At 54.0% G+C, this 27,539-nt stretch overlaps 1 protein-coding gene across 1 annotated transcript; it reads right to left on the bottom strand.

The window, feature by feature from the left end:
- Positions 1-1,482: 1,482 nt before the first annotated feature.
- On the bottom strand, positions 1,483-14,542 carry WNT6 (Wnt family member 6). Its single transcript, XM_027590893.1, has 4 exons — positions 14,416-14,542; positions 4,337-4,557; positions 3,778-4,112; positions 1,483-2,112 (listed from the first exon to the last, which is right to left on the bottom strand). Exons 1-4 carry the CDS (start codon positions 14,484-14,486, stop codon positions 1,651-1,653), a joined length of 1,089 nt encoding a protein of 362 aa, XP_027446694.1. The 5' UTR covers positions 14,487-14,542; the 3' UTR covers positions 1,483-1,650.
- Positions 14,543-27,539: the final 12,997 nt, after the last annotated feature.

The following is a 27,539-nucleotide window of genomic DNA, read 5'->3' as shown; positions in this document are numbered from 1 at the left end:
GATGTGAATGGGTTATGAAAGTGTTGCCACTTTCCCATTGAGAGACAGAATCTATTTGCCCTTCCCTTGAATTTTGACTGGTTCTGTGACTTGTGTCAACCAATAGCGAGTGACAGCAGTGCTGTGTAACTTTCAAAGCTGGACCTTCAGGAGTTTCTGCCTTGACATTCAACGCAATCTATTTTGAAAGCCAGCCTGAAGTCTGATGACACTAAAGCCACCATGCTGTGAGGAAGCCCAAGCTAGCCACACGGAGAGGAGCATGGAGGAGCCTCAGGGCACTAGACACATATGAGGAAAGCCTCTTCAACTGTCCAGCCCAGCCCAGCCATCGCAGGAGTGAAGGACCGAGTGAAGGACCACAGACAATAGTTCTGCCATAAGGAGCAGAACCACCAAGCTGAATTCTGGCAAATTCGTAATCTACAGGATCATAAGTAATTATTTTGGGGTTCTTTGTTATGCAGCAATAGATAACTGAGACACGATGGTGTTCCCATTGTATAGCTAAAGAGACTGAGGCTAACATGCTTATATTGCAACCTTCTAAGCAGCAGCAGCGGGTTCCAACCCAGAGTGCCTGAATCCGAAGCTCATGCTTTGCCTACATACCTAGGTGGGGCAGTCATTGTCCACTATAGTATTTGGACTGTGGGAAAATTGGGGGCTTCCTGAGAAAGAACCAGAAGGAAGGAAATGTGGTTGGGAGCCAAGAGAAACCTTGGGACAGCTTAGCTTCATCGCCTTCTGAGTGTGATTAGAAATGCCGTTCTGGGCAGTCTTTTGGACAGTAACGGGGGTGAAGTTAGTTTTGATGGTAACAAAGTCGGATGTTACTAATAACATTGTTTCATCACATTCTACAGTTTATAAAGTGCTTTAATCCTATGGGCTTGGGTGGCCCTAAAGGTCTACCCTCGAATTCCCCTGGGGGTCACAGAAACAGAAGGACAGTTGAAGGTGTCACAGTCCCCTAGAATTAAGATGAGGGCTGATCTGAGAGCTGAGTACACTACCAGAGGTGTCTGGTCTTCTTTTCCTAGACCTGTTCAGTCTGTTCCTTTAAAAAGGGACGGCTTAGGTCTTCCTAAGATGCAGGCCGGAGAAATGTGGCAAGGGTGACTCTCCATCACGTTGCCAGGAGAGCTTAATCCAATAGGTGAGAAGATAGGGACCTAAGGCTGACCCCTGAGATGCTAGTTCTGTCAAAACCATCTTCCTTTACACACTCCTTGGGAAGCCTGGCCCCATGTCAGCCCCCTGGAGGCCAGCTCCCCTCCCAAACTGTGGGCCCAGTCCTATTGGTTTAAATACTTTTATTGATACTAAACTCACCCACCCACCCCATAGCCAGCAGTTCTAAGGAGACCTGCATCCAGAGGCCTAGAGACTGGCTCTTTGGTTTCCATATGGGGGCCAAAGAGCGAGAGGGACTGCATTGCCTCCCCCCAGGAGCCCTCCAAAGCGCTCCCTGGCGGGCTGAGGTGGGGGGTGCGGTTCTCCAGCGCCCTGGGGCCTTCCTGGGCGGGCGTCTATCCCCAGCCCCGCCGCCTCTCCGTTTCCGGAGGCCTGGGAGATGGGCTGTCGCCGGGAGAAGCTGGGCAGCGCCCCCGCTGGGGTGTAGAGGTCCCGCAGCCGCCAGGCGGCGCGTCAGAGACAGAGGCTGAGCTCCTTGCGCACGCGGCAGCGGTGACACTGCACGACGCAGCACCAGTGGAAGCGACACAGGCAGTTCTCCTCGAGCTGCACGCTCTCCTGGCGGTGCCCGCGGCCGCAGCACAGCAGGTCGCAGCCGCTGAGGTCCGGGGCGCTGCTGTTGCAGGCGCGGCCGCGCGTGCCGGGCGAGCCGGTGCGCCGGTTGGGAGCGCAGAAGTCGGGCGAGTCGGCGGCGTAGAGGAGGTCGGCGCGGCCGGGCGGCTTGAGAGTGCGGACGGCGGGCAGCAGGGCCTTCCCGTCGTTGGTTCCCATGACACGCGAGGCGCCGTGGAAGCGCTCGAGCAGCCGCGCGCCCACCTCGCGGAACGGGGGCAGCTTCTGCCAGCAGGTCCGCAGAGCGCACGAGCCCGACAGCCCGTGGCACTTGCACTCGGTGCGCGTATGGCTCCGCACGGCCTGCGGCGGAGAGCGAATGAGCGGGCGGATGGGGACAGATTGCGGGTGCGTGGTTTGGCAAGGCCCAAAGGACCGACCTAGAATAAGATGGGGAGGGTGGGGGGTGGACGGAAGAGAAAAGAGCAGACCAAAAACAAAAAGGAGAGCCCAAGGTGGAGAGGAGGAAATGCAGGGAGCAAGAGCTCCGAGAGAAAGAAAAATGATAAAGATGGAAGAGTAAGAGAAGTGGGGGGAGTGGGGCGCTGTACTGTACGTAGCACAGAGACCGCAGGGTCCAAAGTCAGGGAGCGGGAGAGAAAGCAGAACGGACGGCAGGGGTGAGATTCTCCCTGGAGGGAGACGGGCAGGGGTTGCAGCTGTCGTGCTCTATTCCTCCTACCAACCTACCAACCCGGCCCCCTCTCGTTGCTGCCCCTCACGGCCCCAGGCAGGGCTGAGCAGAGTCGCAGAGCCGGCCTCCTGGGCGTCTGTCTCTGCCACCCCTCCCCACTCCTCTCTGACAGGTATGTGGGCCTGTCTGGACTTTCCTCTCCGGGCCCCCTCTTAGCCCCTGCCTGATGCCTCAGGCCTGAACCCTGGAGGACACAGGGTGTGTGTGGGGGCGTCCCTAGAGCACACTGGAACTGAGGCCTAGGGTGCCGAAGGGCCCACCGTGAATGCATTACTGAGAACTGGAATCCAGAACTCCTGCCCCTTCTTTGCTATTTTGTGTCTGAAGCTGGGGTCTAAGAGTCACAACCCCACTAGAAATTTATGATGTCAGAGGACCCGGGAAGATCATCTCTGGAAGCTCAGAATCCAGAGGCCAACCTGATCTACGGACTTGTGTGCCCCCCTCTTCCCAGGCCTCTCTCCTTCCTCACACCCCCTCCTGGAAACATCTGACCCAGACAGCTTTCTCGTCCCTAAACAGGAGCTCCTGGGGCCCCCCTCCTTGCAGAGGGAAAGAGAGAGGCTGCCAGGATCCCGAGCAGGGCCCCCACTCTGGGGTTGGTGGGCAGCCAGTTGGCAAGTCCCCAGATTCGGTCACAGCTTTCCTGGCCTCTGCCTGACTCCCTCCCACCTTCACCAACATCCACTCTTTGTCTCTCACACCTTTCCAAGCCCCATCCCTCTTGGGCCTGTTCTAGCCCCTCCCAGGCCTTGCCTGACTCCCCTACCTCCAGACCCCACACCTTTGCCCCAACTTCTGTCTTTTCTTTCGTCCCCAGCTTTTGTCACCCTCCTCTGCCCCTGCCCTGGCAGCTAGGTCTCTACCTGCCCCAAGCTTTGTCCCATCTGTCTGGTTTCAGAGGTTCTTCTGCCCTACCTGAGGTCCCTTAAGGCCCCGAGTCCTCTTTGCGTGTTCCCTCCCCACCCTCCCCATTAGACCACCAGCTCCAGGCCCTCCCAGGCCTCCCAAGGGACTCCTTCTTCTAGGCTAGCCACCTTACCTCCCACATATCCCTCCCCGCAGCCCATCTTCCAAGTGGTCCCTCTCTGCCAGGTGGCTCCCACACACATAACATACTCCTGCACCCATAGGCCCTCCCACGCACCCCCACTTCCTCACCCTTAAACAAACACGGGCCCACAGACCCCACCCTCACCCACGCCCACTCACACCCACCCATGCTCGCACATTCACACCCACACACACTCTTACACACCCCTGCCCCCACTCACCAGCCGGCCGGCCTCGTTGTTGTGAAGTTGCACCAACGCACGGATGTCTCCGCGTCCCCGCTTGTGCCGCGCATCCATAAAGAGCCTCGACTTCTCATCCCCAAAGTCCACGTCGTCGCCGCAGCCTCCCCACTCCCAGGCAGCGCTGCCGTCGGGGGAGCCGGCCGGGCCCGGGGGCCCGGGGGTGCCGGGCAGACCAGGGGGGCGGGGAGGGGCCCGCCCGCGGGGCGCCTGGCAGCCGCACTGCAGCAGCTCGCCCATGGAGCAGGCCTGCGTGACCGCGTGGCTGGCGCCCGCAGCCGTAATCGCAAACACGAAGGCCGTCTCCCGGATGTCTGCGGGCGCGGGGATGGGCGGTCAGCGGGCAGGACCGATGCTGGGTCCAGGGGCACCGGGGCAGGGGAGGGGCGAGGAGGTGTGGCTGGGAGACAGGGCCAGGGCAGGATGCCCACAGACCCATGGGACAGGCGGGGCTCCAGCAGCCTCCCCCAACCCCCCTGATCCCCTAGAGACCAAAAAGCAGCCCCACCCCCCACCCGAGTGCTCTGCCCTCACTGACCCTGCTGCAGGATGCGCCCGAAGGCCTTGCTGTGGCTGGAGCAGTTCCAGCGGCGGAAACGGAACTGGAACTGGCACTCTCGCACCCCAAGCCGGGCGCCCCGGGCCAGCTCCGCCACCACTTCTGGCTCGGCCTGACACAGCTCAGCCTGCCGCCCTGCCAGCCTCCGTGCTTTCCTGCAGATGCTGGTGGGGTCCATGACCAGGGGGCTGCCCACCGCCCTGGAAAGCAAAGAGCCAAGTTCCAGGGTATGACTCACAGGGCTTCGTGGGGAGGTCGGAAGGGGGAGGGAGACCAGCCCTGCTCAGCCCAGGGCTAAGAGCTGGCATGTGCCTCTTGTCTCACCCCACCCCAACTGAGTTTGAGATTGTCCTGTCTGGTTCTCCTTACCATTCCAGGTCCCTTCTTAACTAGATTTTAGACTGAAACTGCTATAGGGCAAGGATTCGCTCTTATCCTTCTGTGCACATCTTCATTAATAAGTCCTTATAGGAAAGTGACTCAAGGTCCAGGCACGGGGCACCAGGTGAGCCAAAAGGGAGACAAGGAAGAAATGAACAGGAGAAAGATCAAGAAAACTGTCAGAGTAGAAAACAGTATGAATCACAAAGCGATACAAAGAAAAGTGGGCAGTATCACAGAAGGATCTGGTCTTAGTGGACAACAAGCTGGTTTTGGCAGCTGAATAACCCTGATGCTAGAAAGGCAGGCGCAATCCCAGGGATATAGAAGGCCACAGGATTTTAGAATGGCTAGGGAAGGGAAGCTCTGAAGGCAGTCACACCCCCTCTCTATCTCAGTTTGTCCTTCTGTAAAATGGGAAGGTTGGACTTTGATCTCTAAGGTGGACCCTCAACCATGATATCCTGTTCCCCTGAACTGGAGAGCAGGAGGAAGTAGCTGGGGACCAAGTCTCTGAAGCATGATTGTGAAGTAAGTGATGCGACCCTTCTGCTCCAGGTTCTGTGACCTTTTCAGAGCAGCAGGTCAGCAAGCCAAGCCCTGACTGTCACTGGTTGTGACTGGTTTGGGGAGAGGGAATTGCTGTTTGGCTCGGTGGGTAAAGACCTCACGAGAAGTTCTACATGCTTTCAGAAATCCCTCCATGCCCGGCCTTCATTCCACCTAAGGAGAGAGCTGTTATTTGGTTTCCATATAGCAGACCCCTGAAGGTTAAGGTTATTCACACCTGAGTGGAACTGCTTTAATCAGATTGCTCTGACTTGAACCCTTAGCTGGGATCCCTGTGCTTGCTGTAGGAATGAGTGGGTGGAGCACTTGGACCTGAGAGTCATTTGAGATCACACAAAAACCCTTCAGCAGAGGGCAGAAAATGACTCCCCGGTGGGGAGAAGTGGCACCAGGAGATAGAAAATGCAGAGGAGAGTGGGAGCTAGGTGCCAAAGGTCAAGGTGGCCTACTTTTCAGTTTAGCTTTCATGCCCATCCGCCGCCCCCACCCCAGTCCCATCCCCATTTGTTCCACAAGTGCAGGCTGCCCAGGCATGTTCTGGCCCCACAACAATGAGATGTAATGGGCTTGAACAGCAGCGAGCAGAATTTAGGTCTTAAGGTAGAACTTCTCAACTCTGGGGTGTGAGATGCTTGAAGAGAGACTTGCAGGAAGATGTATAAGCTCAGTCCTTTAAGGTCTCCTACTCTTCCCTGCCCCCAATCAGACCCCACCCTATCAGATCATTGTCAGCCTCTCCACCCAAGTAGTCCTGGAGCCAAGATTCTTTTCTCGGTGAAGAGACTTACAGTCCAGACCTTCCTTCCTCCATGCTTAAGACCTGCTCATCACTGCATTCCAACCGCAGCCTGGAAAGGTCCAGCTCCAACCCCTTCCCAACCCTAGAAAAGTGGTGGATGGAGCAGTGGGGAGTGGGCCACGGGTAGGGTAGGGGCAACCCAAGCTGGTTCCCTGTGGCCCAATGACCTTCAAGTGTGCATCAGTCTCTTGGCTCTCTCTCTCTCTCTCTCTCTCTCTCTATCCCCCCTCCACCCACTTATCCACCTCATTACAACAAGGATTTGAGGCAGCTTCCAGCACGGTTGTATAGGGTCAGTAGATAAAGACTATGAGCACCTTGGGAGTTAAAAGTATATTTTCCTTTGTTTCCCATGGCAGATTTCTAGGTGCTTCATTTGTATTTCCCCCAATTTTTATTATGAAAATTTGCATGTTATGATTACTGTAATACTACAATGAACACCATTTAATACATGTTTCTGAATGAATGAATGAGCCATCTGCGGAGAACGTCCTCCCTTGAGGCCAGGCTCCTGTCCACCCGTGATTCCAGGACTCCTTACTAGCTTCCTCTCTCTCCATCCCCTCCCCCCACACTGGATGCAGAGGCAGGGAAGCAGGCCTCCCCATGGCTGTCCAGCTCCTTTCCCGCCACCTCGGAGTCGGGCTCTGAAAATTCATCTTCCCCACCCCACCCCCACGCCACTAAGCTCCCCAGTCTCCCGCCCCAACGCTGCCCTCTGCTAACTCCCTACTTTCCCAAGGTTGACTGGCCTTATCCTCTCAAGGTCACTCTGACCCCATCCCTCTCCTCTTGCTCCTCCTACCCTAGGGAAGCAGGAGAGGGTGGGGGTATGCAGGGAAAAAAGCAAAAACCTACAAACCTCCCGACCTTGTCTGCTTGCCAGGGGCTAGAGATAGGAGAGAAATCGGGAGGAGCAGGAAGGGTAGGGCCCTCCAGGAGGTGGGGCCAGTCCTTTGCAGGGTTGAGGGGCTGCCCCAGAGTCGGTTCCTGGTCTGGGTCTGGCTCCCCAGCCTGGCTGGCTGCCTGGGAACGAGGCTTGTTTACGAGCTGGTCAGGAGGAGGGATGGGCAGTAGTAGCAGCTAGAATCCCAAGGGACCAGCTTGCTCCCTGCCCTGCTGTCCTCGCTCCCATCCCCAAGTCACAGGAAAGAAAACTCCAGAAGAGGAGTGGCAGGGGGGCATTGGGCAAAACATCAAGCCTCACTTCTGTACCCTGGTCTCTGTCAACTCCGGGTGAGCTGTGCCACTGTGGGCAAGTCATTCTCTCTCTGGGCTTCAGAAACCTGAGGAGTTAGCATGAGAAGCTCCCTTATCCCCTCTAACGTTACAACTTGACTCCACATCAAGAAATAACACCCCCATCTCCCCTCTTCCTTTACCCTCCTTTCTTCCCTTCTGCTTCCTTAGGGAATCAACTCCTCTTTTTTGGCCCTTGAGTCAGCATTGGCCTGGGGTCAGCCCAGGGAAGATGTGCCCGTTTGGGAGCATCTGCATGTTGTGGGGGCTGGAGCACAGTGGTGGTACGAAATATATAATATGTAGTATGTAGGACCTGAGATCCTAATCAAATAGCCATTCCCGGGGAATAGAAAAAAGGAGGCTAGTCCTAAAAGAAATCAGTATGCAGACAAGAAGGGACAAGCCTAGGGTTGGCCATTCTAACTGGCTTGGCCTGCGCCAAGATCTCCCTCCCAGGGACCTTGATTGGTAGAGTCAATAGCCAAGTGAGGTGGCATTAAGGGCCAGCCAGTTGCTACTAGCAGCATCTGTAGATCTAAGCCCTGGGGGCCCCAGGTTCTGGCCTAACCCACCTTTCCATGCCTAGATTCAGAGGGCCAAAGGGAATGCCAGAAATCACCCAGTCCTATCTCACCCACCTCACACACACCCCCCCCCCCCATTATACAGATGAACATCTAAGGAGGGAGGTGACTGACGCAGGCCACTCAGCAGAGGGATCCTTACTGCAAGGAATTTAGGTGAATATTTTTTAAAAATTTTAAAAATATTTATTTAGTTAGTTAGTTGAGAGAAAGAGAGAGAAAGCATGAGCAGGGGGAGGAGCATGCTGAGCAGAGAGCCCAACATGCCGGGGCTCCATCTCAGGACCCCAGGATCATGACCTGAGCTGAAGGCAAGTGCTAAACGGAGTGAGCCACCCAGGCGCCCCTAGGTGAATATTTTTGAAACCAAAGGGGCTGGAGGGAAATGACCGCATGAGGTATCAAGGTATCAGGAGACCTCAGATGGAGTCACACGCCCTCCTCCACACAGCCCTTCCTTACTCTTAGCTGGGCTGGCTAACTCTGCATTCATCTGAGATTACACCTCTAACTTTCTGGACTCAAAGCCACCCCCTCACACCCCCTAAGTCATTGAAATCATACCCAGCATGTCTCCAAGCTCACCTCAGATCCCACTTGCCCCAAGAAGCCACCCCTGAGCCCCAGCCCTCACTGACCCCACCCCTTCTGCAACGCAACACCTCAGGTGTCGCTCATATGGGGGTGCTTGTGATCCTGCTAGCGCATGACTATTTTGTCTTGTTTTCTCGTCTTATCTTTCCACTTAGCTTGAAGACACACTAAAGACAAAGATTTCACGAGGAAGCATAACATCATCAATAGCACACCTTCAGAGTTTGGGGAGACTGTGACTGGGGTTTGGATCTGGGCTCTGCCATTTGCTTATTCTAAGATGTTAGCAAGTCCCTTGCCCGTGAAGTTGGCACTTAATATTTGTTGGATGAATGAGACCTAACCTTCTGAACCTCAGTTTCCACAACTGTAAAATGGAAATAAATGATACCTGACTGCTTCTCTGGTAACAGGAAAAGGGTCTGTCTGGACAGTGAGCTCCAGCAAGTGGGTTTTGTCTTCCGGGTATCACCCGGATTCATCTCTTGGGCCTGCCCACTGCGGGGCAGGCAGCGTTTGTGGGTTTGTGAGAACACCCTTCTCACCAACTCTCTGCCCTTACTCCTCAGCTAGGATCCCTGTGTTTCCTCCTCCTGGCCCTGCCCCTGGACCAGAAGCACCCTCCAGGACCCCTCCCCTTCCCCAGAGAGCACTCCTAGGTGGATTACTGAGGAGATCACAGACCCTTTTGATGTCCAGCCTCTTCTGAAGGGCCTCATGGCCAGCCCCCCTCTATTTCTTCACACTCACCCCCAGGGTCCCTAGTCTGACCCCCACCTCCTAGGAGCCAGCAGAGGGAGCCCTGAGCCCCGGGGCTGTGGGTGGGGGCTGCACGGGGGTGGGGGAGGTGGGTGGTGGAGAAGGGGCAGAAAAATGTTGCCTGACGGCTGCTGAGGCGGCTGGGCCCGGGCCTGTGCCCGCCCGCCTGTCCTGTCCTGCTCTGTCTAACTCGGTAATTACTGCTCCCCCTCCCCCAGCCCCTACCCCCACCCCAAGCACCACATCAAAGCCAGTGATGCCCCAGCTCCATTAACCCCTGCCTCCCCACCGCCCACCAGACACCCCATTCCCCCCCTCTCCCACACTGGCCCAATTGGGTTCCCTCTGCCTCGTCCTGAACACTGCCCTTCCCCTCTCCTTCTCGTAGCTCTTGGGAGAGGCAGGGGCTCTCCCTTCCCTGATGGCCTTCACCAGTCGAGAGGGCTTCCTATCAGGCAGGGCTGTGGAAGGCAAAGGAGTGCACACACTGACCCTCCACGGGATTCTCTGAGGAGAATCTGTCCTGTGCCTCTGCTCCCCCATGCTGTGGTGGGGAATACCCAGGTGAAGGGGGGCTGGGGAGCAGAAGGGGCCTGTGGAAGGCCCTGTACCCCTTTCCTGACTGCACACAAAGATGAGGTACTCAGCAAGAGGTGGACTCCCAGCCCTCGTCCTCACTGCCTGTATCCTGGGTGGCCTTAGGCACCAGGCCACTTAGGCCTTAGGCAAGTCCCCTCCTGTCCCTGGATTTCTAACTTCTGCTGGACTTCTAACCAAGAAGTGAGAAGATTGGCTTAGATGATCTCCAAGTCCTTCCTAGATCTAATTTCTGGCTTAGATGAAGGGCTTGGAGCTGGAGGAACCAGCTTTGGAGGCCAGGTGGAAAACAGAAGATCCCTCCCAGCGACCTTTCCCTCCCTCAGCTCCTCCTCAGGCGGATTAGGGGAAGCACTCAAGGTCTCACCCCACTCTGCCCCGGGGCAGGAAGGAGGACACAGGCTAGAGGGCGCTCTGCCCAGTCCCCGGGGACAGGCTGCTGTGTTCCCCAGCGCCTCCTGCTCTGGCTGGCTGGGCGCCCTGCTACCAGCCTGACCGCGGCCTGGCTGCCCGCCCCGCCCTCGTCTCATCCCCTCCACAGCTGCATTTCTCCATCAAAGTACACATTCTGGAATCCCCCTCACTGGGCCCTGGTGATCAAACCTCCCACTGACCTCCCCCCCCAACCAACTCCTGGTTTCCGTTGAGAACGGGGCAGGAGGGGGCTGCCCCCCCCCACCAGGAGATGTCACAGTGCCAGGACTCTGGTGGGCTCGGGGCATGCTCTGGGCTGGATCGAGCCAGCCTCCTTTCGCCCCTGCCCTTTTCTGCTCACAGCCCCATTGTCTCCCTCCAGTGGAAGCTGCCAAGCTGGGAGGCCTGGAGGGGGGGGTACTGGATGGCCACCCCACCCCTATTCTCCACCCCACCCTGAGCTTGATGGGGGCCAGCCACCAGACTGCCCACAAAGGGTCAGATAAAGATGCAATGGAAGAGGGTAGCCAAGCTCAGCCTGGGGGGGGGGGGGCGTACTAAGCTGGACAACCTGGGTGTCAGGAAGAAGCCTGGGTCTTTTCCCTGACTCCCTGTGGGGCCAGAGATGAGGCTGTCCTAAGCCTCTGGTTCCGATTTCCTTTCCGTAAGTGTGGGGTGGGGGGGGGAGAAAGGCAAGATGAGCTGGGGGAAGGGAGTGAGACTGGGTGCTGTTTTGCTTGTGGAACAAGGAGGGGGGGTTGGTTTCTTTCATAGAAAATATAAAACAAAGAGGAAGGGAGAAGGGAGATTGATTTGGCCATTCTGTGAGAGTGAGCTATTTTCCACATCCACTGATTGAAAGCATAAATAAAGATGGGTCAGACAGTGAGAAGAACTTCCTGGGGGACGGTGGGAGGGGTGCAGAGAGCAGGCTGGAAGGGCTGGGAGCTGGTGACCGGGAAGCCACAGACTTTCCCTCTCTTCCTCACTCTCAAAATTCTCACTCTTCCTCACACTCTGTCAGGGCCAGAGCACAGGCTGGATGGCCTGCAGGCAGTGGGCTGGACAAGATGACCTCAAGAGAGCCTGGCCAATGTCCTGGAATCTGGGATTCTGCGATTTACAAAGATATGGTTACAGATGGGAGAGAGACAGACAGAGAGGCCGGAGGCAGAGTTTAGAAAGCATGCATTGCATGGAGGGGGAAGGAGGAGGGGGGAAAAAAGGTGGAAGGGAAACTTTTCTGGAACCTGGAGCTAGGTACCTGAGCCTATTCCAGGACCTGGATCACTCCCCTACAGGACCCTCCTTTCCTAATCCAGACAGTCCAGTCACTCAGAGTTCCTGGGGTCCTCTCTGTTCCCAGCCTGGCTGCAGTCGACTCTGACATTACATTCTAGTAATGTCAGAGTCGACTGCAGGGGCTGCTGCCTTCCTGTCTACTGCTAGAGCTCTGGCCTGGTTAGCATTCTCTGAGAAGCAGGGAAAAGGGGGCCAGCAAGCAGGTCCTAGACATCAGAGAACAGCCTGGACGCTCTGGGCCTGATAAAGTTCCTAGCCAAAGTAAAGCTGGTGTAGGGGGGCAGTGTGGGGACTGAGGGGCAGGCAAGGAGTGGCAGGAGCCTTAGCCTACTGGGGATGCTGGGTCCAGCCCTCCAGCCCAAGCCAGATCTTGGAGATCGATGGTGGGGCGGGGTGGGGACAAGAGAGTAAGCAAGTAGAGTCAAAGATCCTGAGAAAGGAATCTGGGATCAGACCAAAGGAATGAAGTGTCAGAAACAGAGGAGAGTGAGGGGGCCAGTGCAGGTGGGAGAGGCAGGTTCTCTCTGAGAGGCAGCTGAGAGAGGCAGTTGCTGGACACCTTATCACCCCAGCCCCTCACTCTTCACCCAGCTCACCCTGCAGCTGCAGCCATGAAGGCCCCTGTGTTCTCCTACACCTGCTCTCCTCACCTCCTCCCCCACTCCCTGCTTCCCAGCTTCAGGGTCAGTCTCCAAGGGACCAGGCCTCTCTTCCTCTGGCTTGTCACCCACCCAGCAGCCCCTCCTGAACAAAGGAACTCCCATAGACACAAGTCTCAGAAAGGCGAATCAACCAATTCAGCAACACTCCACAAAACTTCCCCAGCACCTTTAGCCTCCAGGGCACAAAGACAAAGCCTCTGCCTTCCAGGAGCAGGGAAGAAGGACCACAGAGGGGATGGCTGTCCCCGTAACTGGCATAGTTGCCCAATGCGTGGGGTGCAGTGGGAGCACACAGAAGGCAAAGGAAGACAAAGAGACAATGTTATGGAGGATGCGGTATTCTACCTGGAAGGATGAGAATGATTTGGAGAAATGGAAAAGGAGTAGAGGGAGGGCAACCACCATCAGGGAGAGACCCCTGTCTCCAATGCCTTGAGAAAGGGCAAAATGAGAAAATGTGAGTCTGGGAAACAAGACAGAGATCCCTTTACAAAGTTTTGCTTGGGACTCTGGATTTTAAATTTAAATTAATCCTCCTTTTCACGCCTACAGAATCTGGCCAGGAGAACCCGCAGCGTGGAGGAGGGGGACTTAACATTTACAGAGCACCTCCCAACGCCAGATCATTTTGTAGGTAATCCTCCTGTCCGGCCTACCAGATAGGGGCACTGTTTCCCAATTTTGTAGTTGAGACGTTGAGGAGCAGGGAAAAGTGACTTATCCAAGGTCACAGACTTAACAAATGGCCGAGATTGGATCTCAGGTCTATTTCAAAACTGATACTATTATTATACTAAGTTATGCTAAGCCAGGATCGAAGGACGCAAGTCCCCTAGCCGGGACCTGGGTCATCCTCGATTTGCTCCCTCGCTGACACCCCCAGGGACATCTCTCCCACATCACGAAAGAGGGCTTGCAGCCAGCTGCTCCCTGTGTGGGCATCCAGCTCCCTATCTCCCTGGAAGAGAGGGATCTGCCGGCCCCACCCCTCCTTCCAAACCGGGGGGTGGGGGCGGAGTGGAGGGTAGAGAATCCAGCCAATGCTATGGCGCTATGCAAATAGACAAGACCCTGCTTTCTTAGGATTGGCTGATGCATCAGTGATATTGTCCAAGTCCCTCCTCTTTAAACACCCAGCTATTCCGGGCGGGTCTTTGCAGCTCTGGAGAGACCGGGAAGGAAAAAAAGAAAAAAAAAAAAAAAAAAAAGTCTACGGGATCGAGATCGCTGAGAGGTCCCGACCTGGCACCCACCTTCCTAGTTGCTGTCCATCCCCAAGACTCAAAGTTCCCGCGACCTTAGCTCCGTAGTTGTCTGCTCTAGGTTAGGGCCAGGTCTGGAGGCCACGTCTCCTTGGTTGGCCAGGCCTCCCTCCCTTCCACCGGGACCCGCCACGATTCCCAGTACCTCCGAAGCTGTGTTTTTTTTCATTTCTGACCCCCACATCTGGAAGGACCGGGACCCTGGGTCCCTTTCCTGTCTTTCTTCCTCTTTGCTCCAGAAGGAGGATGTAGAAAAAGCCGGGGTCCTGACTCAGTTTCCCTTTACGTTTTCTCCCCCGCCACTACTGTCCACTTTGAAGTAGCCCTCGGAGAGAAGCCGGTGGGTTGTTGAGCAGCGTAAGGCGGGGAAGAGACAGCTGTTTGACCCTCCTTGCCTTGTGCCTTCCCACCTTGTTCCTCTCTTTTCCACAAATCCAGTCCTCCTCCCCTAAATCCAGGGCCCTCCTCACACATTCTTTTCTTCAGATCTCTGACTACAGATCTTCGCCCCCACCCCCGCTGTCTACCCGGTGGCTCTTTCTTACCCACGTGCCAGTTCCTTGAGGACCTGGATTGAGCGCAGAAGCGGAGGGGGAAAGGGGAGGACGGGGGGTGTGTAGCACAAGATAGGAGGAAATACAACCGAATGTGCCGAGTGGAGGTTTCGGAACGTCTGAGTGGCAGTTTAGAAGTGGCCCAGGCGGGGCCCGGCAGGAGAGCTGCACGCACCTCCCCGGCACCTCTCCAGCGGCCCGGGGGGCTGGGCTCGGCTCGCAGGTAGAGCCCGGAGGCAGCGGGAGCGCGTTTGGGAGCAACCCCCGCCCCCGGCGCCGTCAGTTCCGAAGCCCCCACCCTTGAGCTGCCCGAGCCGCGCAGGCACAGCACTCACCACCACAGCCCACCGACGTGCGCGGGACACAGCAGCAGCAGCAGCAGGACGGAGGGCGCGGGCGGCAGCATCGCGAGCGCTCTGCCGCCGGCCGGTGCGGTACCGGGCGAGGCTGCCGGGCTAGCCGGGGCGCGCCGGGGCGCGGGCTTCAGGGCGAGCGCGGGCTTCAGGGCGAGCGCGGCGAGCGCGGCGGCGGCGGCGGCCGGCAGGCGAGGGCTCCGGCGGCGGCGGCGGGGGGGGCCCATCGCGGGCGAGGAGGGCGCGGCCCGAGGCGGAGAGCGGACGGGGCAGCCAGCGCCTGTGTCTCCCGCCGAGTTCGCTCGGGAGAAGAAATCAGAGCCGGGGGCGGGGGTGGGAGGGGAGCGGGGCCCGGGCGGGGGCGGGGGCAGGGGGGCCGTGGGGTGGCAGTTGCGACAGTCAGGCGGCGGGACTCTCGGGAGGGAGCCGTGCGCCCCGGGGCTGCAGGCGCGGAGCTCAGCGGAGGGCGGGTGCGAGGTCCCGGGGCGGGGCGCAAGAGCGCCGGTGGCTGCGGGACCCGCCTGCCTCGCCCCTTCCCTTCGCCTCTCGCGGACTGGGAGCCCCCCGCCGCCGCCCAGAGACAGGGGCAAGGAGGGGCGGGGGAGCAGGGTGGAGAGGAGTAAGGGCGGGGAGGGGGGGTGGAAGAGGAGCTGGGGAATGGGGGACGGGCTGGAAGGGAGACGTTTGACAGGTTTGTTGACTGTAAAGAGAGAAAACTTCCCAGGAATGAGGGAGTTGGGGGGGGCGGTTCGGAGGGAGATGCTGGAGCCGGGGCTGGGGAGGAAGTCCGCCTGGGGCGATGGGTGCTCCGGGGAGGGGTGCCGAACTCGACCGTCGGACGGGCGGACTCAGGAGGGGGTCACCCCTTACCGGCCCCGCCTCCGCACTGCACGCCCCTTTCTCAGCCTTTCCTCAAGGAAAAGAGGAAGCCCTAGGCCTCCTCTCTCGCTCCCCAGCCACCCCGCCTCTTCAAGCCCGCGTTCGGGGGAGGTCTGCGAAGGGGAGATTAGACAGCAAGAGGAACCTCTTGGATGGCCTGCGCTCAAGCGCTCGCACGTGTAAGCGAGCGATAGAGCTGAGGTTGCAGACTCGCAAGAGATTAGGAGGGCAGATCTCTCTGCAGCCGGGCCTCGCGTGTCCGCGTGTAGCCTGCCTCACGTTCCTTCCCCAACTTGGCCGGGGCCAGAAGGGGTGGAAGAGCCAGCTGCAGGTGAGATGGTGTTTATCTGATTCTCTAATGCCACAAAAATGTCTTTGATGCCCCTGTCTCCCCCCCCCCCACGGGGGGGAGATCAAAGGCCCCGTGGGGAGGGGGGACAGCTCCATTCATCACACCAAGCTACTGGCAGTGGCTGCAGTCCCCGCTCCTCCCCTCCGCCTGCTTGCCCCAAGGGTGCCGAGAGACAGGTGGTGCAGGACATTCCACAGCAAGCGCCAGTTTCCCTATCACCGCCATCTAGAGTGGCATCAACCTTTAAGGGGATGAGTGCATCTCCCAAGTGGTAGAAGCTTCGGGTACCCAGAGGAAAGCTCCTGGTCTTTTGGGGTGGAGATACCACCTGAACTCTGGGAGTGAGGCCGCTGCCAAGAAACATAAACATCCTCGGTGAGCAGAGAGAAGGCAAGATTGAGTCCCTCAGAGAGTGGGGACAAGTGAATAGAGATTCTGAAGCTGGGGGACAAAGGGGATGCCACAGAAGACCACTGATGCCTAACCCAGGGGACGAGGCAGATCTGGGGAAGGACGGATGAGCAAGTGGAAAACAGAAACGGAGAAACATTGCCCTAGGCACATGGGGAAGCTCCTAGGTTTGCTGTGAGCCCAACCCCAGGGCCAGTGGTGTCCCAGCTGTGTCAGTCTAATGCCCTGTACTGGGGACAGAGAATTTTGGTGAGGGAGCTGAAGCACTCGCGAGAAGGGGAAGGGACCCTGGGTAGGTCGCCTAGTGGCTGAGGGAGCTAATAAGGGGCACGGGGCCCAAGTGTTGCTCCCTCCCATTTTTGCCTTTCATAGCAGCCAGCTACCACCCATGGCTTCTGCACCTCTTAGTTTTGTACACAGTTACTGTTTCTGCAGGGCAATGCCAACTCTGGACACGGCACACTCAAAGACAGACCCAGGTTGGGCACACACTCAAGCCAGATGGTACTAAACAGGCATCTGGAGAGCTTTAGGGGTTCCTAAAGGCTGCAGGTGGCCAGTGGCCAGACCCCTGGGAACAACTGCCTGGGTTCTGAGTCCCCTACGCACCCCTGCCCCCACCCTGCTACTGTTATTACAGATTATGAAATGCTCTCCCTATCCTGCATTCTTCTCTGAGGCAAGAATTTTAATGTATTTGTCTTTGTCATCAGGGGACCGGGGCTCTGGGACCGCCCTGCCTCTGCCTGAGGAGGGAGCGCCCCAAATCTAGTCCCTGCTGTCTCCAGACCCCAGCCTCTTTCCATTACCACCCCCTCATGCCCTGGCCCTGCCCCTCGCCTCCCTCTCCTAAGACACAGTCTCTCTGTGGGGTGGATAAAAATGATGTTATTGAAACAACAGAATTGGGAGCAGTGGCAGGGAGCAGGGATAAGCGCAGGAAACTGGGGCGTTTGCCAAGAAGCCTTCTCCCCCGCAGGCGGCCTTTCTGCCCCCACCCCCCACCTTTCCTACAAACACACACAGATCGCCCCACCCCTCCTGCAGCACTCTCTCTGGCCAGATCTTACAGAATATTTGGCCATCCCTGGATTCCCTAAGCCCTCATCCCCCCCCCCCCCCACCCCGCCCAGAGTCCCATTGCAGAATCCATCGGCCCAGAAGTGCCTGCAGAAGCACGGGGGCAGGGGAAGGGTCCACTGGAGTCTGCGATGGGCAGGCTTCGGCTCCGAGGGCAACTGTGCCTCTGCTTACTCTCTTTTGCCTTCTCTGCACCCCCACCTAGGGGTTGGCTGGCATCTGGGCAGAAACCAGAGCAATGACTTCTATACCCTTACGCGTTCCAAACCTTTAGAGAGATGAGTTGAGGTGTTCCCAAGGCTTCGGTCCTCCACTATTACCCTAGAAGACTTTTCATGGAGCACGGCTGGGGGGACAGACAGAGGTACACAAAGATCAAGATGAGTGCACACCCATGCACACTTGGACACACCCACACCTGGGCAACGGGCATCCAGATATAACCCCACAGAAACACCAGGACACCCTTGCCTCCCCTAGACAATGCTGAGTAACTTTTACCCACAGGTACAGATGGACACACAGACAGGCTGGCTCAGGCTGAGACAGTGCCTGCCTCCTGGGAGATTACATGCACCACCCCCTGCCCCCCCCCCCCCCCCCCCCCTGCACAGACATGCCAAGTGGAGGAACTTTCTGGGAAGATTGGAACACCGCAGCCCAGAAGGGGGCAGCATGGAGTGGAGTGTTGCCACTCTGATTCCCCCTCTGTCAGTCCTCTGGGCACTGGGCCCCCTCCACCTCTTCCTCTGTTGCTCTGCCTTTAGTTCTGAGGACAATTTTAACTCCACTTTTAGGCCCTGGTGCAAAAGAAAGAGGGGGAAGGAGCCCAGGGATGTCTGGCTGTGGGTTGGGAGAGGGAGGAGGAGCAGAGGTGGGGACTGGGGGGGGGGGGAGGCAGCTGGAGAGAGATAACATCGGAGTCGCTGCAGGGGAAAGCAGAGCCGTCTGTCTGTTGGATCCTCTCTGTCTTTCCGTGTCTTTTCACGTCTCTTCCATCTCCAGAATTTGGTTTCTATTTGTGTCTGTCTCTAAATCACTTTCTCTGCTTCTTTGTTTCTCAGAACGACTGAAGCTGCAGGAGCCTAGGAATTTGGGCCTGTGACCCTTCCCCTCCCAGTAACCTCCCCCTCTCCCTCCCTCTGCACCGCCTTCCCTCCCCCTTCCCCAGCAAGGGGACCTGACTGCCATTCTTTCAGGGTGGTGACTGGGACTTGAGAATTGCTAAGGGCCCTGGGTGTCTAGGTTCTCCAGGAGAACAGGGAGAGGAAAGCCTAGTCCTCTAGAGAGATGAAGGGAAGGAGAAAGAAAAAGGGTCATTTTCCTCTCCTGTACCCGGCATTGCTCCACTCCAGGTTTCCCCGGCCCACCTGAAGTCAGGAGAGTGTGCCTTTCCAGCCAGGGGTGGGAGCTCAAATGCCTGGTTCCCACTTTAGCCCGTTGGATCCCTGCCTTACAAGCCAAGTTTCCTCTGAGACCCCCCTCTGGGCCTTTGTCCAAGGGAGCCCCCCACCCCATATTCCAGTTCCCCACAGAGTCCACCTGCCCCACATTTTCCATATCTCTCAACCCTACCTACACCCCAAACTTCCAATCACCCCATAAGTCAAAGGGAGAAAGAACTGGAGGGGGGCTGGGGAGGAGCTCCAAGGAGGGGAAGGGGAGCAAGAGCTGAGAGGGAGGGGCTGCTCACCAGGACTGGGCTGGGAACAGCCAGAGAACATTTGTTTCCACTTAGCTCAGCCCCAGCGGCCCGGCCCGGGTGGGAGCGATTGGCCCCAGGAGCCTCTCCAGCCATCCATTCCAGGCCTGGCTCCTGCACTAGGGGCTGGGGGTGGGCAGAAGGACGCTGGCATGGCCTCAGGTGTTCTGGGAGGAGCCTCCACCCTCTTCTCCATCCTTCTCCAGGAGACACCCCCATCCACACTGCTTCAGCTCCCACCTCTGAGGGAATCAGGGCTTTCAGTCTCGGTTTGTGTCTCCTAATTGTGTTGGTGTCTGGGGCTACTGCTCCCTGGGCAGAGGGCAGCACGCTTTTACTTGAACACCTACTATGTGCCAGGCACCCAGCTACATAGTGGGAAACAATGGTGAGCAAAAGCAGACCTAATCCCTACCCTCGTGGAACTCATGGTCATTAATCATATCATCTTACAAACAAATGGAAAACCACAACCTTGACCTGTGTTGTCCAGGAGAAGGGAGGGGCCGTGAGGCTCTGGCTGCAGGGGACTGGCCAGTCAGGGAAGGAGGAGCAGGCTTCTCTGAGGAGAGCATACTCCCTCGGAGATACAAAAATAAGCTGGAGTTAACTGGGAGACACAAGAGAAGGAAGAGCATTTCAAGCTGAGGGAACAGCCTTTGCAAAAGGCCCACAGGGGTAAGGAGAAGGCATGGGGGGCACTGCATCAAGGTTGGCATGGGTTGAAAGAGAGTGAAAAGCAGCCTGGTGGGAGATGAGGCTAGAGAGATTTAGGGGGATCAAACCAAGTCAAGCCTTACAGGCATGGAAGGGAATGTTTTTCTTATTTTAAAAGCAATGGGAACTCTACAAGACAAATACACCGCAAGAGGGAAGAAAAGGAGATGGCGGGGGTGGGGGGGACCTCTGGATTAAAGGAGAACTAACAGACATATAAAAAAACCCAAAACAGGCCAAGTTGAACCATAACAGTTAGAGACATGTGGTTGGATGACAAAAATAAGTAGATGCTTCCCAGGAAAGTCAGGATAGGTAGTTCCTCCGGGGTGGGGGAAGGAGGCAGTTCTATTTTGAGGAGCAACCAGAATGGGATGGCTGACAAGGTTCTTTCTCCTTTCATGGCAGTTGGCTTCAAGGGTGTTCAATTGTACATTTGTTCTATGCTCTTTTTTGTATTCATTTTCCTAACGATAAAAGGGTTAAGGAAAAGAACACTCCCTTTGGGCCTGAGCGGGAAGCCACTGTAGCGGTTTCCCTGGGGAGTGAGTGACATGGTCAGCTGTACATTTGGAGAAGATAGCTCTGGCCACGGTGTGAAGGGGAGATTGCAGGGGAGCCCGAGCAGAAGCAGAAGGCCAGCTCAGGCTCCCTGGGGGCCCAGGTGAAAAGCCACTGCAGCCTTGAGCTGGGCGAATGGCAGCCATGATGGATAGAGTGGACAGTTCTGGTCGCTGTTGAGGAAGGAGAGTCAGGTGGACCTGGGGGGTGGCTGGAAAAGGAGGCAAGGAAGAGGGAGTTGTCAAGGACACCTCTGGGATGTTTAACTGGCCTAGCAGGATGAATGGTGGTGTGTCCACGCAGCTAAGGAACACCGGTGGAAGACCAGCATTAGGCAGGGCTGGGTGGGGCGTTTGGGACATGAATTAAAGATGCTTCCGAAACATTCACTGTCGACTAGCAGTTGGATATATGGCTCTGGAGCTCAGAGGGGAGGCCAGGGCTGAGTCATCGTGGTGTAGGGTATAATTAAGCCAAGCTCAGGGCCAGGATTGCTCAGGAGAGAGTGCAGAGGGAATGGAGGCTCCATGAGCATTTAATGGCCAGAGGAAGGGGAAGAGGCTGCAGAGGAGAATGAGAAGCGCCTCCAGGAGTGTAAGAGGAAAAAGCATTGTGGTTTCACGGAAGCCAAGCAAAGAGAGCACTTGGAGATGAGGGAAGTAGGCAATCGTATCAACCATTTGTGAGAGGTCGGTCAGATGGGGAGGAAAATGTGTCTATATAACACAGGAGGAAAACCACTGAATCAGTTAAACCTCAGGCTGATTTGGCCAAACTACAAATATGACCCACCGTTTTCTTGCTGTCAAACTTGCTCAGCTTTGCTTACAAAATCAGGTGCATACTCCTTAGCTTGGCATTAGGGCCCACCATGGTTTGTCTGTTTGTCCGCTCCCAACCTCACCTTCCTTTCTGTCTACACGAGAGCTCCAGGCTCACTGTGGCTCACTGTGGTGCTCAGTCAGGCCCCAAACCCTGGCCTCCCCGCTACACTCTGCTCATCTGCCTCCCGGCCCCAGGAGGCCCAGCTCTGCCCTTTTCTCCAGGATCCCACACACCCATCGTGGGAGGCAATCTCTCCAATTCTCATTAACTTGTAGCACTTTGAACCTTTTTTTATAGGAAGTGCGGCATTTAGAGTTGATTTTGTCTGTATATTTTCCCTCCACTTGCTTATGAGTTTTTTGGTTTGTGTTTGTTTTTGGTTTTTGTGGTTTTTTTGCAGGGCAAGAACTATGTCTGGCTTGCAGTGGACACTTCATAAACTTGGGTTCTTAGGAACTTTGAAAGCATGAAAGATACACAACAGGGCCGGGCAAGGCAGACCATTCCCCGCCGCTCCCCCCCATCCTGCGCCCCCCGCCAACATGTGGTGTCACCTCCTCACCAAAACCAGATTTTCTGAACTCAGGTGGGAAACTGAGGCCCCAGGGGAGACCAGAGGATTTCTTAACATCTCCTCTCTTGGTGCAAACCCACAGCCCACCCCACGGCCCACCACTAACACGACGGTACCGTCTCAGGGAGCCTAGCACAGAGTCACAGCGCCATCTCCTGGCAAGAGGAGACACTGTCCCTCAAGAGAAAATATTTCTGAAAGGTCGTCTCCATGGTAGAGAAACTCAAATTAAAAATTAGAACCAGGAAGAACACCAGCCTGTTACATTGACAACAAAAATTTAGACAACTCAAAGCTGGAAGAGGTGTGGAGAAACCTTTACATACTGCTGGTAGTGCTGTCAAGTTGGCCACGTGTTCCGGAGGGCATGCCAACAAAACTGATCATATACCTTGCGTGATTTCACTTTGGAGTGACACCCAGTGTAAGTTATTTAAGCGAGAATAAAAGAAACTATGCACACAAATGTAACTACCTTTTCTGTATTAGTGGAGAGCTCAAAGCTTATGCAATGCCTAGCTAGCAGAGGGTATGTTGACCACACCATAAAATACTGGTCAGGCGTTAAAATGACATATGTTCATTGCACTGACGCAAGGAACAGTCTCTATAAAATAAATGCTAAGTTACAAAAAGAGCACCCAGAATGTTATTTTCACTTATGAAGTAGAAACAGTGCATGCAGAAATAAGGATCAGAAGAGGATTAAAAATCTTATAAGAAGTTGACGTTATTCAAAGGTGAAGAAGCATTTTGAGGTTTTGGCTTATTTATTTCCTCTCTGGTGGCAGCTTGTTTTTCTGATAGAGACTTTAGCTATTCAGTAAAAATAAATCAAATAAGGAGGGAACTGGTTAGTAAAATGTCCAAAGCTCATGGGGCTGGGCAATGTCCCTTGGGGACAGTCAGGGCCAGAGACCTTTCCTGGGGCGTTTCTCCAAAACTCTCTACGTGCCAGTGCAAGAGCTTGTATATAATATGCATTCAGTAAATGTCTGTGGAGTCCCCTAAGTTTGAATGATGCCAAGCCTGAATACCAGCCATCTTCCTCAGTGCCATCTCCTTTCAAGAAGCCTCCCCCGATTGCCCTGCAGCCCTTAAAGTCTTCAAGTTATTTGCCCTGATTTGATGACGGCCAGATCATGCCTCGAGGCTGTCACTGAACCCCACAGCCTGACCTTCCTACTGCTTTCAGTGCTTCCGCCCAAAATAGATCTAGGACTGGCCAGGAGGGAGGTCCCAACAAGCTGGATAATTCTCACACTTTGGATTCATATCTGGCATCATTTCATCAAATCTAGCAGCATGCCTCCTTTGTCCTGGGCATGGAAAATAGATATGTCACAGATTGGGTCCTCCAGATGCTGGACATGGCTTTTGGGGTGCAAGGGGTTTATCTGGAAAGGAAGGAGGCGGAAGCAGGATTGGGCAGAGGGAGAAGTGGGGCTGGGACGCAGGCTCAGCTAAGCCTCCATCACAGGCACTGCCAGCTCTTGCCACCAGAATGTCCCCTACGGATTGAAAGGGCCTGGCCTTTATACCTCTGTCTCACTCGGTCACCAGATGTGTGGGCAGCCCTGAGAAAGGAAGAGTGTGTTCTCTGCAGCTGACCCTGAAGGAGCTGACAGCGAGAGACTGTCTATTGACCCCGGTCCCCATGGGGCAGCAGATCCTTCTGTAAACAGGAGCCCGGGCATTGCATCTTTGTGTTTATTAGGGGACATCTGACAGATGAGGAAACTGAAGCCAAGATCATAGGCATCACGAGTGGTAGAGCTAGGAGTCCAGCTTGCGCTTCTGGTGAACCTTTACCCCCTCCTGTTTCCGTGTATCCCACAGTGCCCCCCCCCCCCCCGCCGCACTGAAAAGGGCTCCCATGGAGAAAATATTACTGAATAGCCCACTGGTGATCAGAAGGGGCTACAGGATATTCAGCAGGGTCAGTGGCATTCTCCAGGGCATCAGGAAGATGGAACCTGGAATGCCCCTCTTAGCCACTTCCATCTCCCCCCTTTTCCCCCACCACCTTGGACTTCTGGCACACACATCCTCTGGTGCCCCCATCCCCATATGCCAGGATACCACACTTTGCCGGGTCTCAACACAGTCTAGCCCATTGCCCTCACACGTTCTCTGTCTGCCTCCCCGGGCATGGGGGGATGTCCCCCAGTCCTCATCTCTTCACTGTAGCTTTGCATCATCTTAGTTTTAATTTCAAAAGACAACAAGGTCATATCCATTGGCTTTAGAAAGAGTGTGATCAAATTCAGCTCAGCCATCTGCCAGCTGTTGGACAACTAATGGTCCCACCTGTGCCTCATCTTCCCCTGAGGTAAGAACACCCCCTCCCCCCATAGACTTGTCATGAGGATTCAATAATATAGTGAAGACACAGTGCAAAGTCAGGACCTGAAAGATACCAGGCTCTCATTCACTAGTAATGGTTATTTTTTAAATAGAGAATTCAGGGTGAGGATCAGGTCTTCTTGTGCCAAATGAAGACAACAAGGATTCAAAGACAATTCCTAGGGAACCAGAAGCATCCATGGATCATCATCCAGGGGAAGGGTAATACATGTCCTTGGACTTTTAAGTTTAAAATGAGACAATTTAAAGAAAAGCATTATGTAAAAGTATAGTCTAGGTGGTACGTGGATATCCATGAAAGGACATACAAATAATGGTGTAGGGGAAGACACATGTCTATGCTTAGGGCCTGATTAAACCTATCCATGCTCTGAGGGCAATAATGAGGCGTCCCAGAGAGGATGGGAGGGCCACTGCCCCAGAACACAGTAGAGGACAAGTTCAGCTGAGCAGAGGTCCCCTGCCTGATGGAGAGTGCCTTAGAGCTCCCAGGGATGTGTGGATGGCAGACTCCCCCTGTTGGGGGGATCCAGTCTGGCATCTCCTATGTCTTCATTCCTTCCAACACTGGCATGCGGGAGACCGGAAGACGGGTCAGAAGGCACAAGTTCTGGTCCTAGGAGCGGTTTGCTTTGTGTTCTTGAGCCAGTCACTTCCGCCCCTGCTGCTTCAGTTTCCCCATATGACAGTGGGGGCTGGGAATGAATGAGCTCTCAGTTGTGCGCACTTGGACAGCCCTTTAAGTGGTGAATCCTCAGTGCCAGCAGAGGGCGCCAGACCCTGAGGAGCAGATTGGAGGCTCCCTTCGGACCATCCAAGTAGAGGGCTGAAAGAGCCACAGTGAGGCAGGAAGAGTGACAGCCTCGAACAGACACGGGGTACCCAAGCGACTGACTGGAGGGACAGGCTCTTCAGAAGAAAGAGCTCTGTGTAAGGGCAGGGCGGACGGCATCCCAGTCTGGCTCTGGGCTAATGGCAATTAGAAACCGAGCACCTGGCGTTCAAAAGCAACTTTCCATTCCGGCACAACGCTCCCCCTGGGGGGGCCTCCGTCGTTGGGTGGGGGTTGAAGATCTCTCCCCCGACCCCTCTCCCTACAAAACTATTTTTAAATATTTGGAGAAAAGAAATGTAGCATCATGGGAAAGTATCATGTTCTACAGACGATTCAAAATGCATCATTCTTACTCTGAGTTCAAAATGCATTTGCCATCTAAGATGCTTAAACAAGACAGCGCGTTACTGGTAATAGTAAAGAAAAAACAAACAAACAAACCTAGAAACCTAAAATGTCCACCAATAGGAAAATAACCTATATTACAGCAAATACCATAAAATATAAACTCTCCATATATAGTGACAGGGGCAAGACGTGCAGTTCATGAAGCAGACAAGAATGGTGCACCAGGATAAATACTATAAATGGGTAAGCTTCTAGAAAGAAACCAAGGAGCTGTTAACAGGGGTTACCTTTGGGACAACGGGAAAAGGAAGGCTTACTTTTCGATTTTATACCTCTGTATATAAAATTGGGAGTTTTCAAACAACGTGCTTTGTATTATTTTTTTAAATGTCAACAGCGATTATCCCGTGGGAAGATTATGGACCATTTTTGTAAGTTTTTATCTTTCCGCTTTACATTTTTTAAAAACAAAAACATTTTGCTGAAACCAATATTACACTGTATGTTAACCAACTGGAATTTAAATAAAAACTTGAAAAGAAAAAAAAACATTTTGATATTTTGAATGGGTGACATAAGATTCAAAAAATCAGGGCAAGGTAACAAAGTATACATGGAGAAATATTCCCACCCTGCTCTCATCTACCCCATCCCCCTGCCCAACTTCTGCCAAACCCTATGAGTAACTACTTTTTTTTTTTACCTTTTGATTCCCTTCACCCATTTCTCCCCCTTCCCCCCCCCCCCCCGCCGCCCCGCCTCTGCAGTCACCAGTCTGTTCTCTGTATCCACGAGTTCAGTTTTGGTTTGTTTTAGATTCCACATATAAGACAGATTATACGGTATTTGTCTTTGATTTGTCTTTGACTTATCTCACTTAGCATAGTGCCCTCAAAGTCCTTCCATGTTGTCTTAAATGGCAAAAATTCTTTTTTTAAAAAAATTGAATTAGGGGCGGCTGGGTGGCTCAGTCGGTTGAGCGTCCAACTCTTGGTTTCAGTTCAGGTCTTAATCTCAGGGTTGTGGGATTGAGCCCCAAGTTGGGCTCCCAGTTCAGCGGGGAGTCTGCTTGAGATTCTCTCTCCCTCTCCCTCTGCCCTCCCCCGCTCATGTGTGCTCTCTCTCTCTTTCTAAAATAAATAAGTAAATCTTTTTTAAAAACCCAAATAATATTCCATGTATATATATTTCATATTTATCTGTTCATCCATCGACAGACACTTAAGTTGTTTCCATGTCTTAGCCATTGTGAATAATGCTGCAATGAACATGGGGGTGCATATTATCTTTTTGAGTGAGTGTTTTTGTTTTCTAGAATTGCTGGATCACAGGGTAATTCCATTTTTTATTCCATAGTGTTTTCCACAGTGGCTGCACAGTTTACATTCCCACAGACAGTTTTTCTCCACATCCTCGCCAGCACTTGTTATTTCTTGTCTTTTTGATGATAGCTATTCTAACAGGTGTGCGGTGATAGCTCAGCATGGTTTTGATTTGCATTTCCCTGATGACGAGAGTGATGTTGAGCATCTTTTCACATTGGCCAACTCAATGTCTTCTTTGGAAAAATGCCTACTCAGATTTTCCGCCCATTTTTAAATATTGGATTGTTTGTGTTTTTGCTATTGAGTTGTATGAGTTCTTTATATACTTTGGATATTAGCACCTCATTGGATATATAATTTGCAGTTATTTTCTCCCATTTGGTAGGTTGCTTTTTCATTTTGTTAATAATTTCCTTTGCTGTGCAGAAGCTTTTTAATCTGATGTAGTCCCACTTAGTCATTTTTGATTTTGCTTTTGGTGTCAGTATAAAAAAATCACCAAGACCCATGTCAAAGAGCATACCACCTACGTTTTCTCCTAGAAACGTTATGATTTCAGGTCTTACATTCAAATCTTTAGTCCATTTCGAGTTAATTTTTGTGTATGGTGTGAGATAGGGGTCCAGTTTCATTCTTTTGCATATGGCTTCAGTTTTCCCAACACCGTTTATTGAAGAGACTGTCCTTCCTCCATTGTACATTTTGGCTCTTTTTTTTTTTTTTTTTTTTGTAAATCAGTTGACCTTATATATGTGGGTTTATCTCTGGACTTTCTAGTCTTTTCCATTGATCCACATGTCGGTTTTAATACTGATACCATACTGATTTAATTACTATAGCTTTGGAATATTGTTTGAAATCAGGTAGTGTGATGCCTCCAGCTTTGTTCTTTCTCAATTGCCTCGACTATTTGGGATTTGTGTGTGTGTGTGTGTGGTTTCATACAAATTTTAAGATAATTTGTCCTATTTCTGTGAGAAAGGCCATTGGGATTTTGGTACAGATTTCAGTGAATCTATAGATTTCTTTTGAGTAGTATAGATAATTTAGCAATATTGATCCTCCCAATCCATGAATACAGAATATCTTTCTGTTTATTTATGTCTCTTCAGTTTCTTTCATTAATGTCT

Source organism: Zalophus californianus, chromosome 3, assembly GCF_009762305.2.
Source record: "Zalophus californianus isolate mZalCal1 chromosome 3, mZalCal1.pri.v2, whole genome shotgun sequence".
Classification (NCBI taxonomy): Eukaryota; Metazoa; Chordata; class Mammalia; order Carnivora; family Otariidae; genus Zalophus; species Zalophus californianus.
This window is presented reverse-complemented; position numbering and strand designations above follow the sequence as displayed.

Coding starts and splice junctions, on each gene's coding strand:
- WNT6 (XM_027590893.1), bottom strand. CDS start 14,486: ATGCTGCCGCCCGCGCCCTCCGTCCTGCTGCTGCTGCTGCTGTGTCCC. Junction 4,113..4,336: donor CGGGCGCATCCTGCAGCAGG/GTCAGTGAGGGC, acceptor CCGCGCCCGCAG/ACATCCGGGAGACGGCCTTC. Junction 2,113..3,777: donor ACAACGAGGCCGGCCGGCTG/GTGAGTGGGGGC, acceptor TCTCCGCCGCAG/GCCGTGCGGAGCCATACGCG.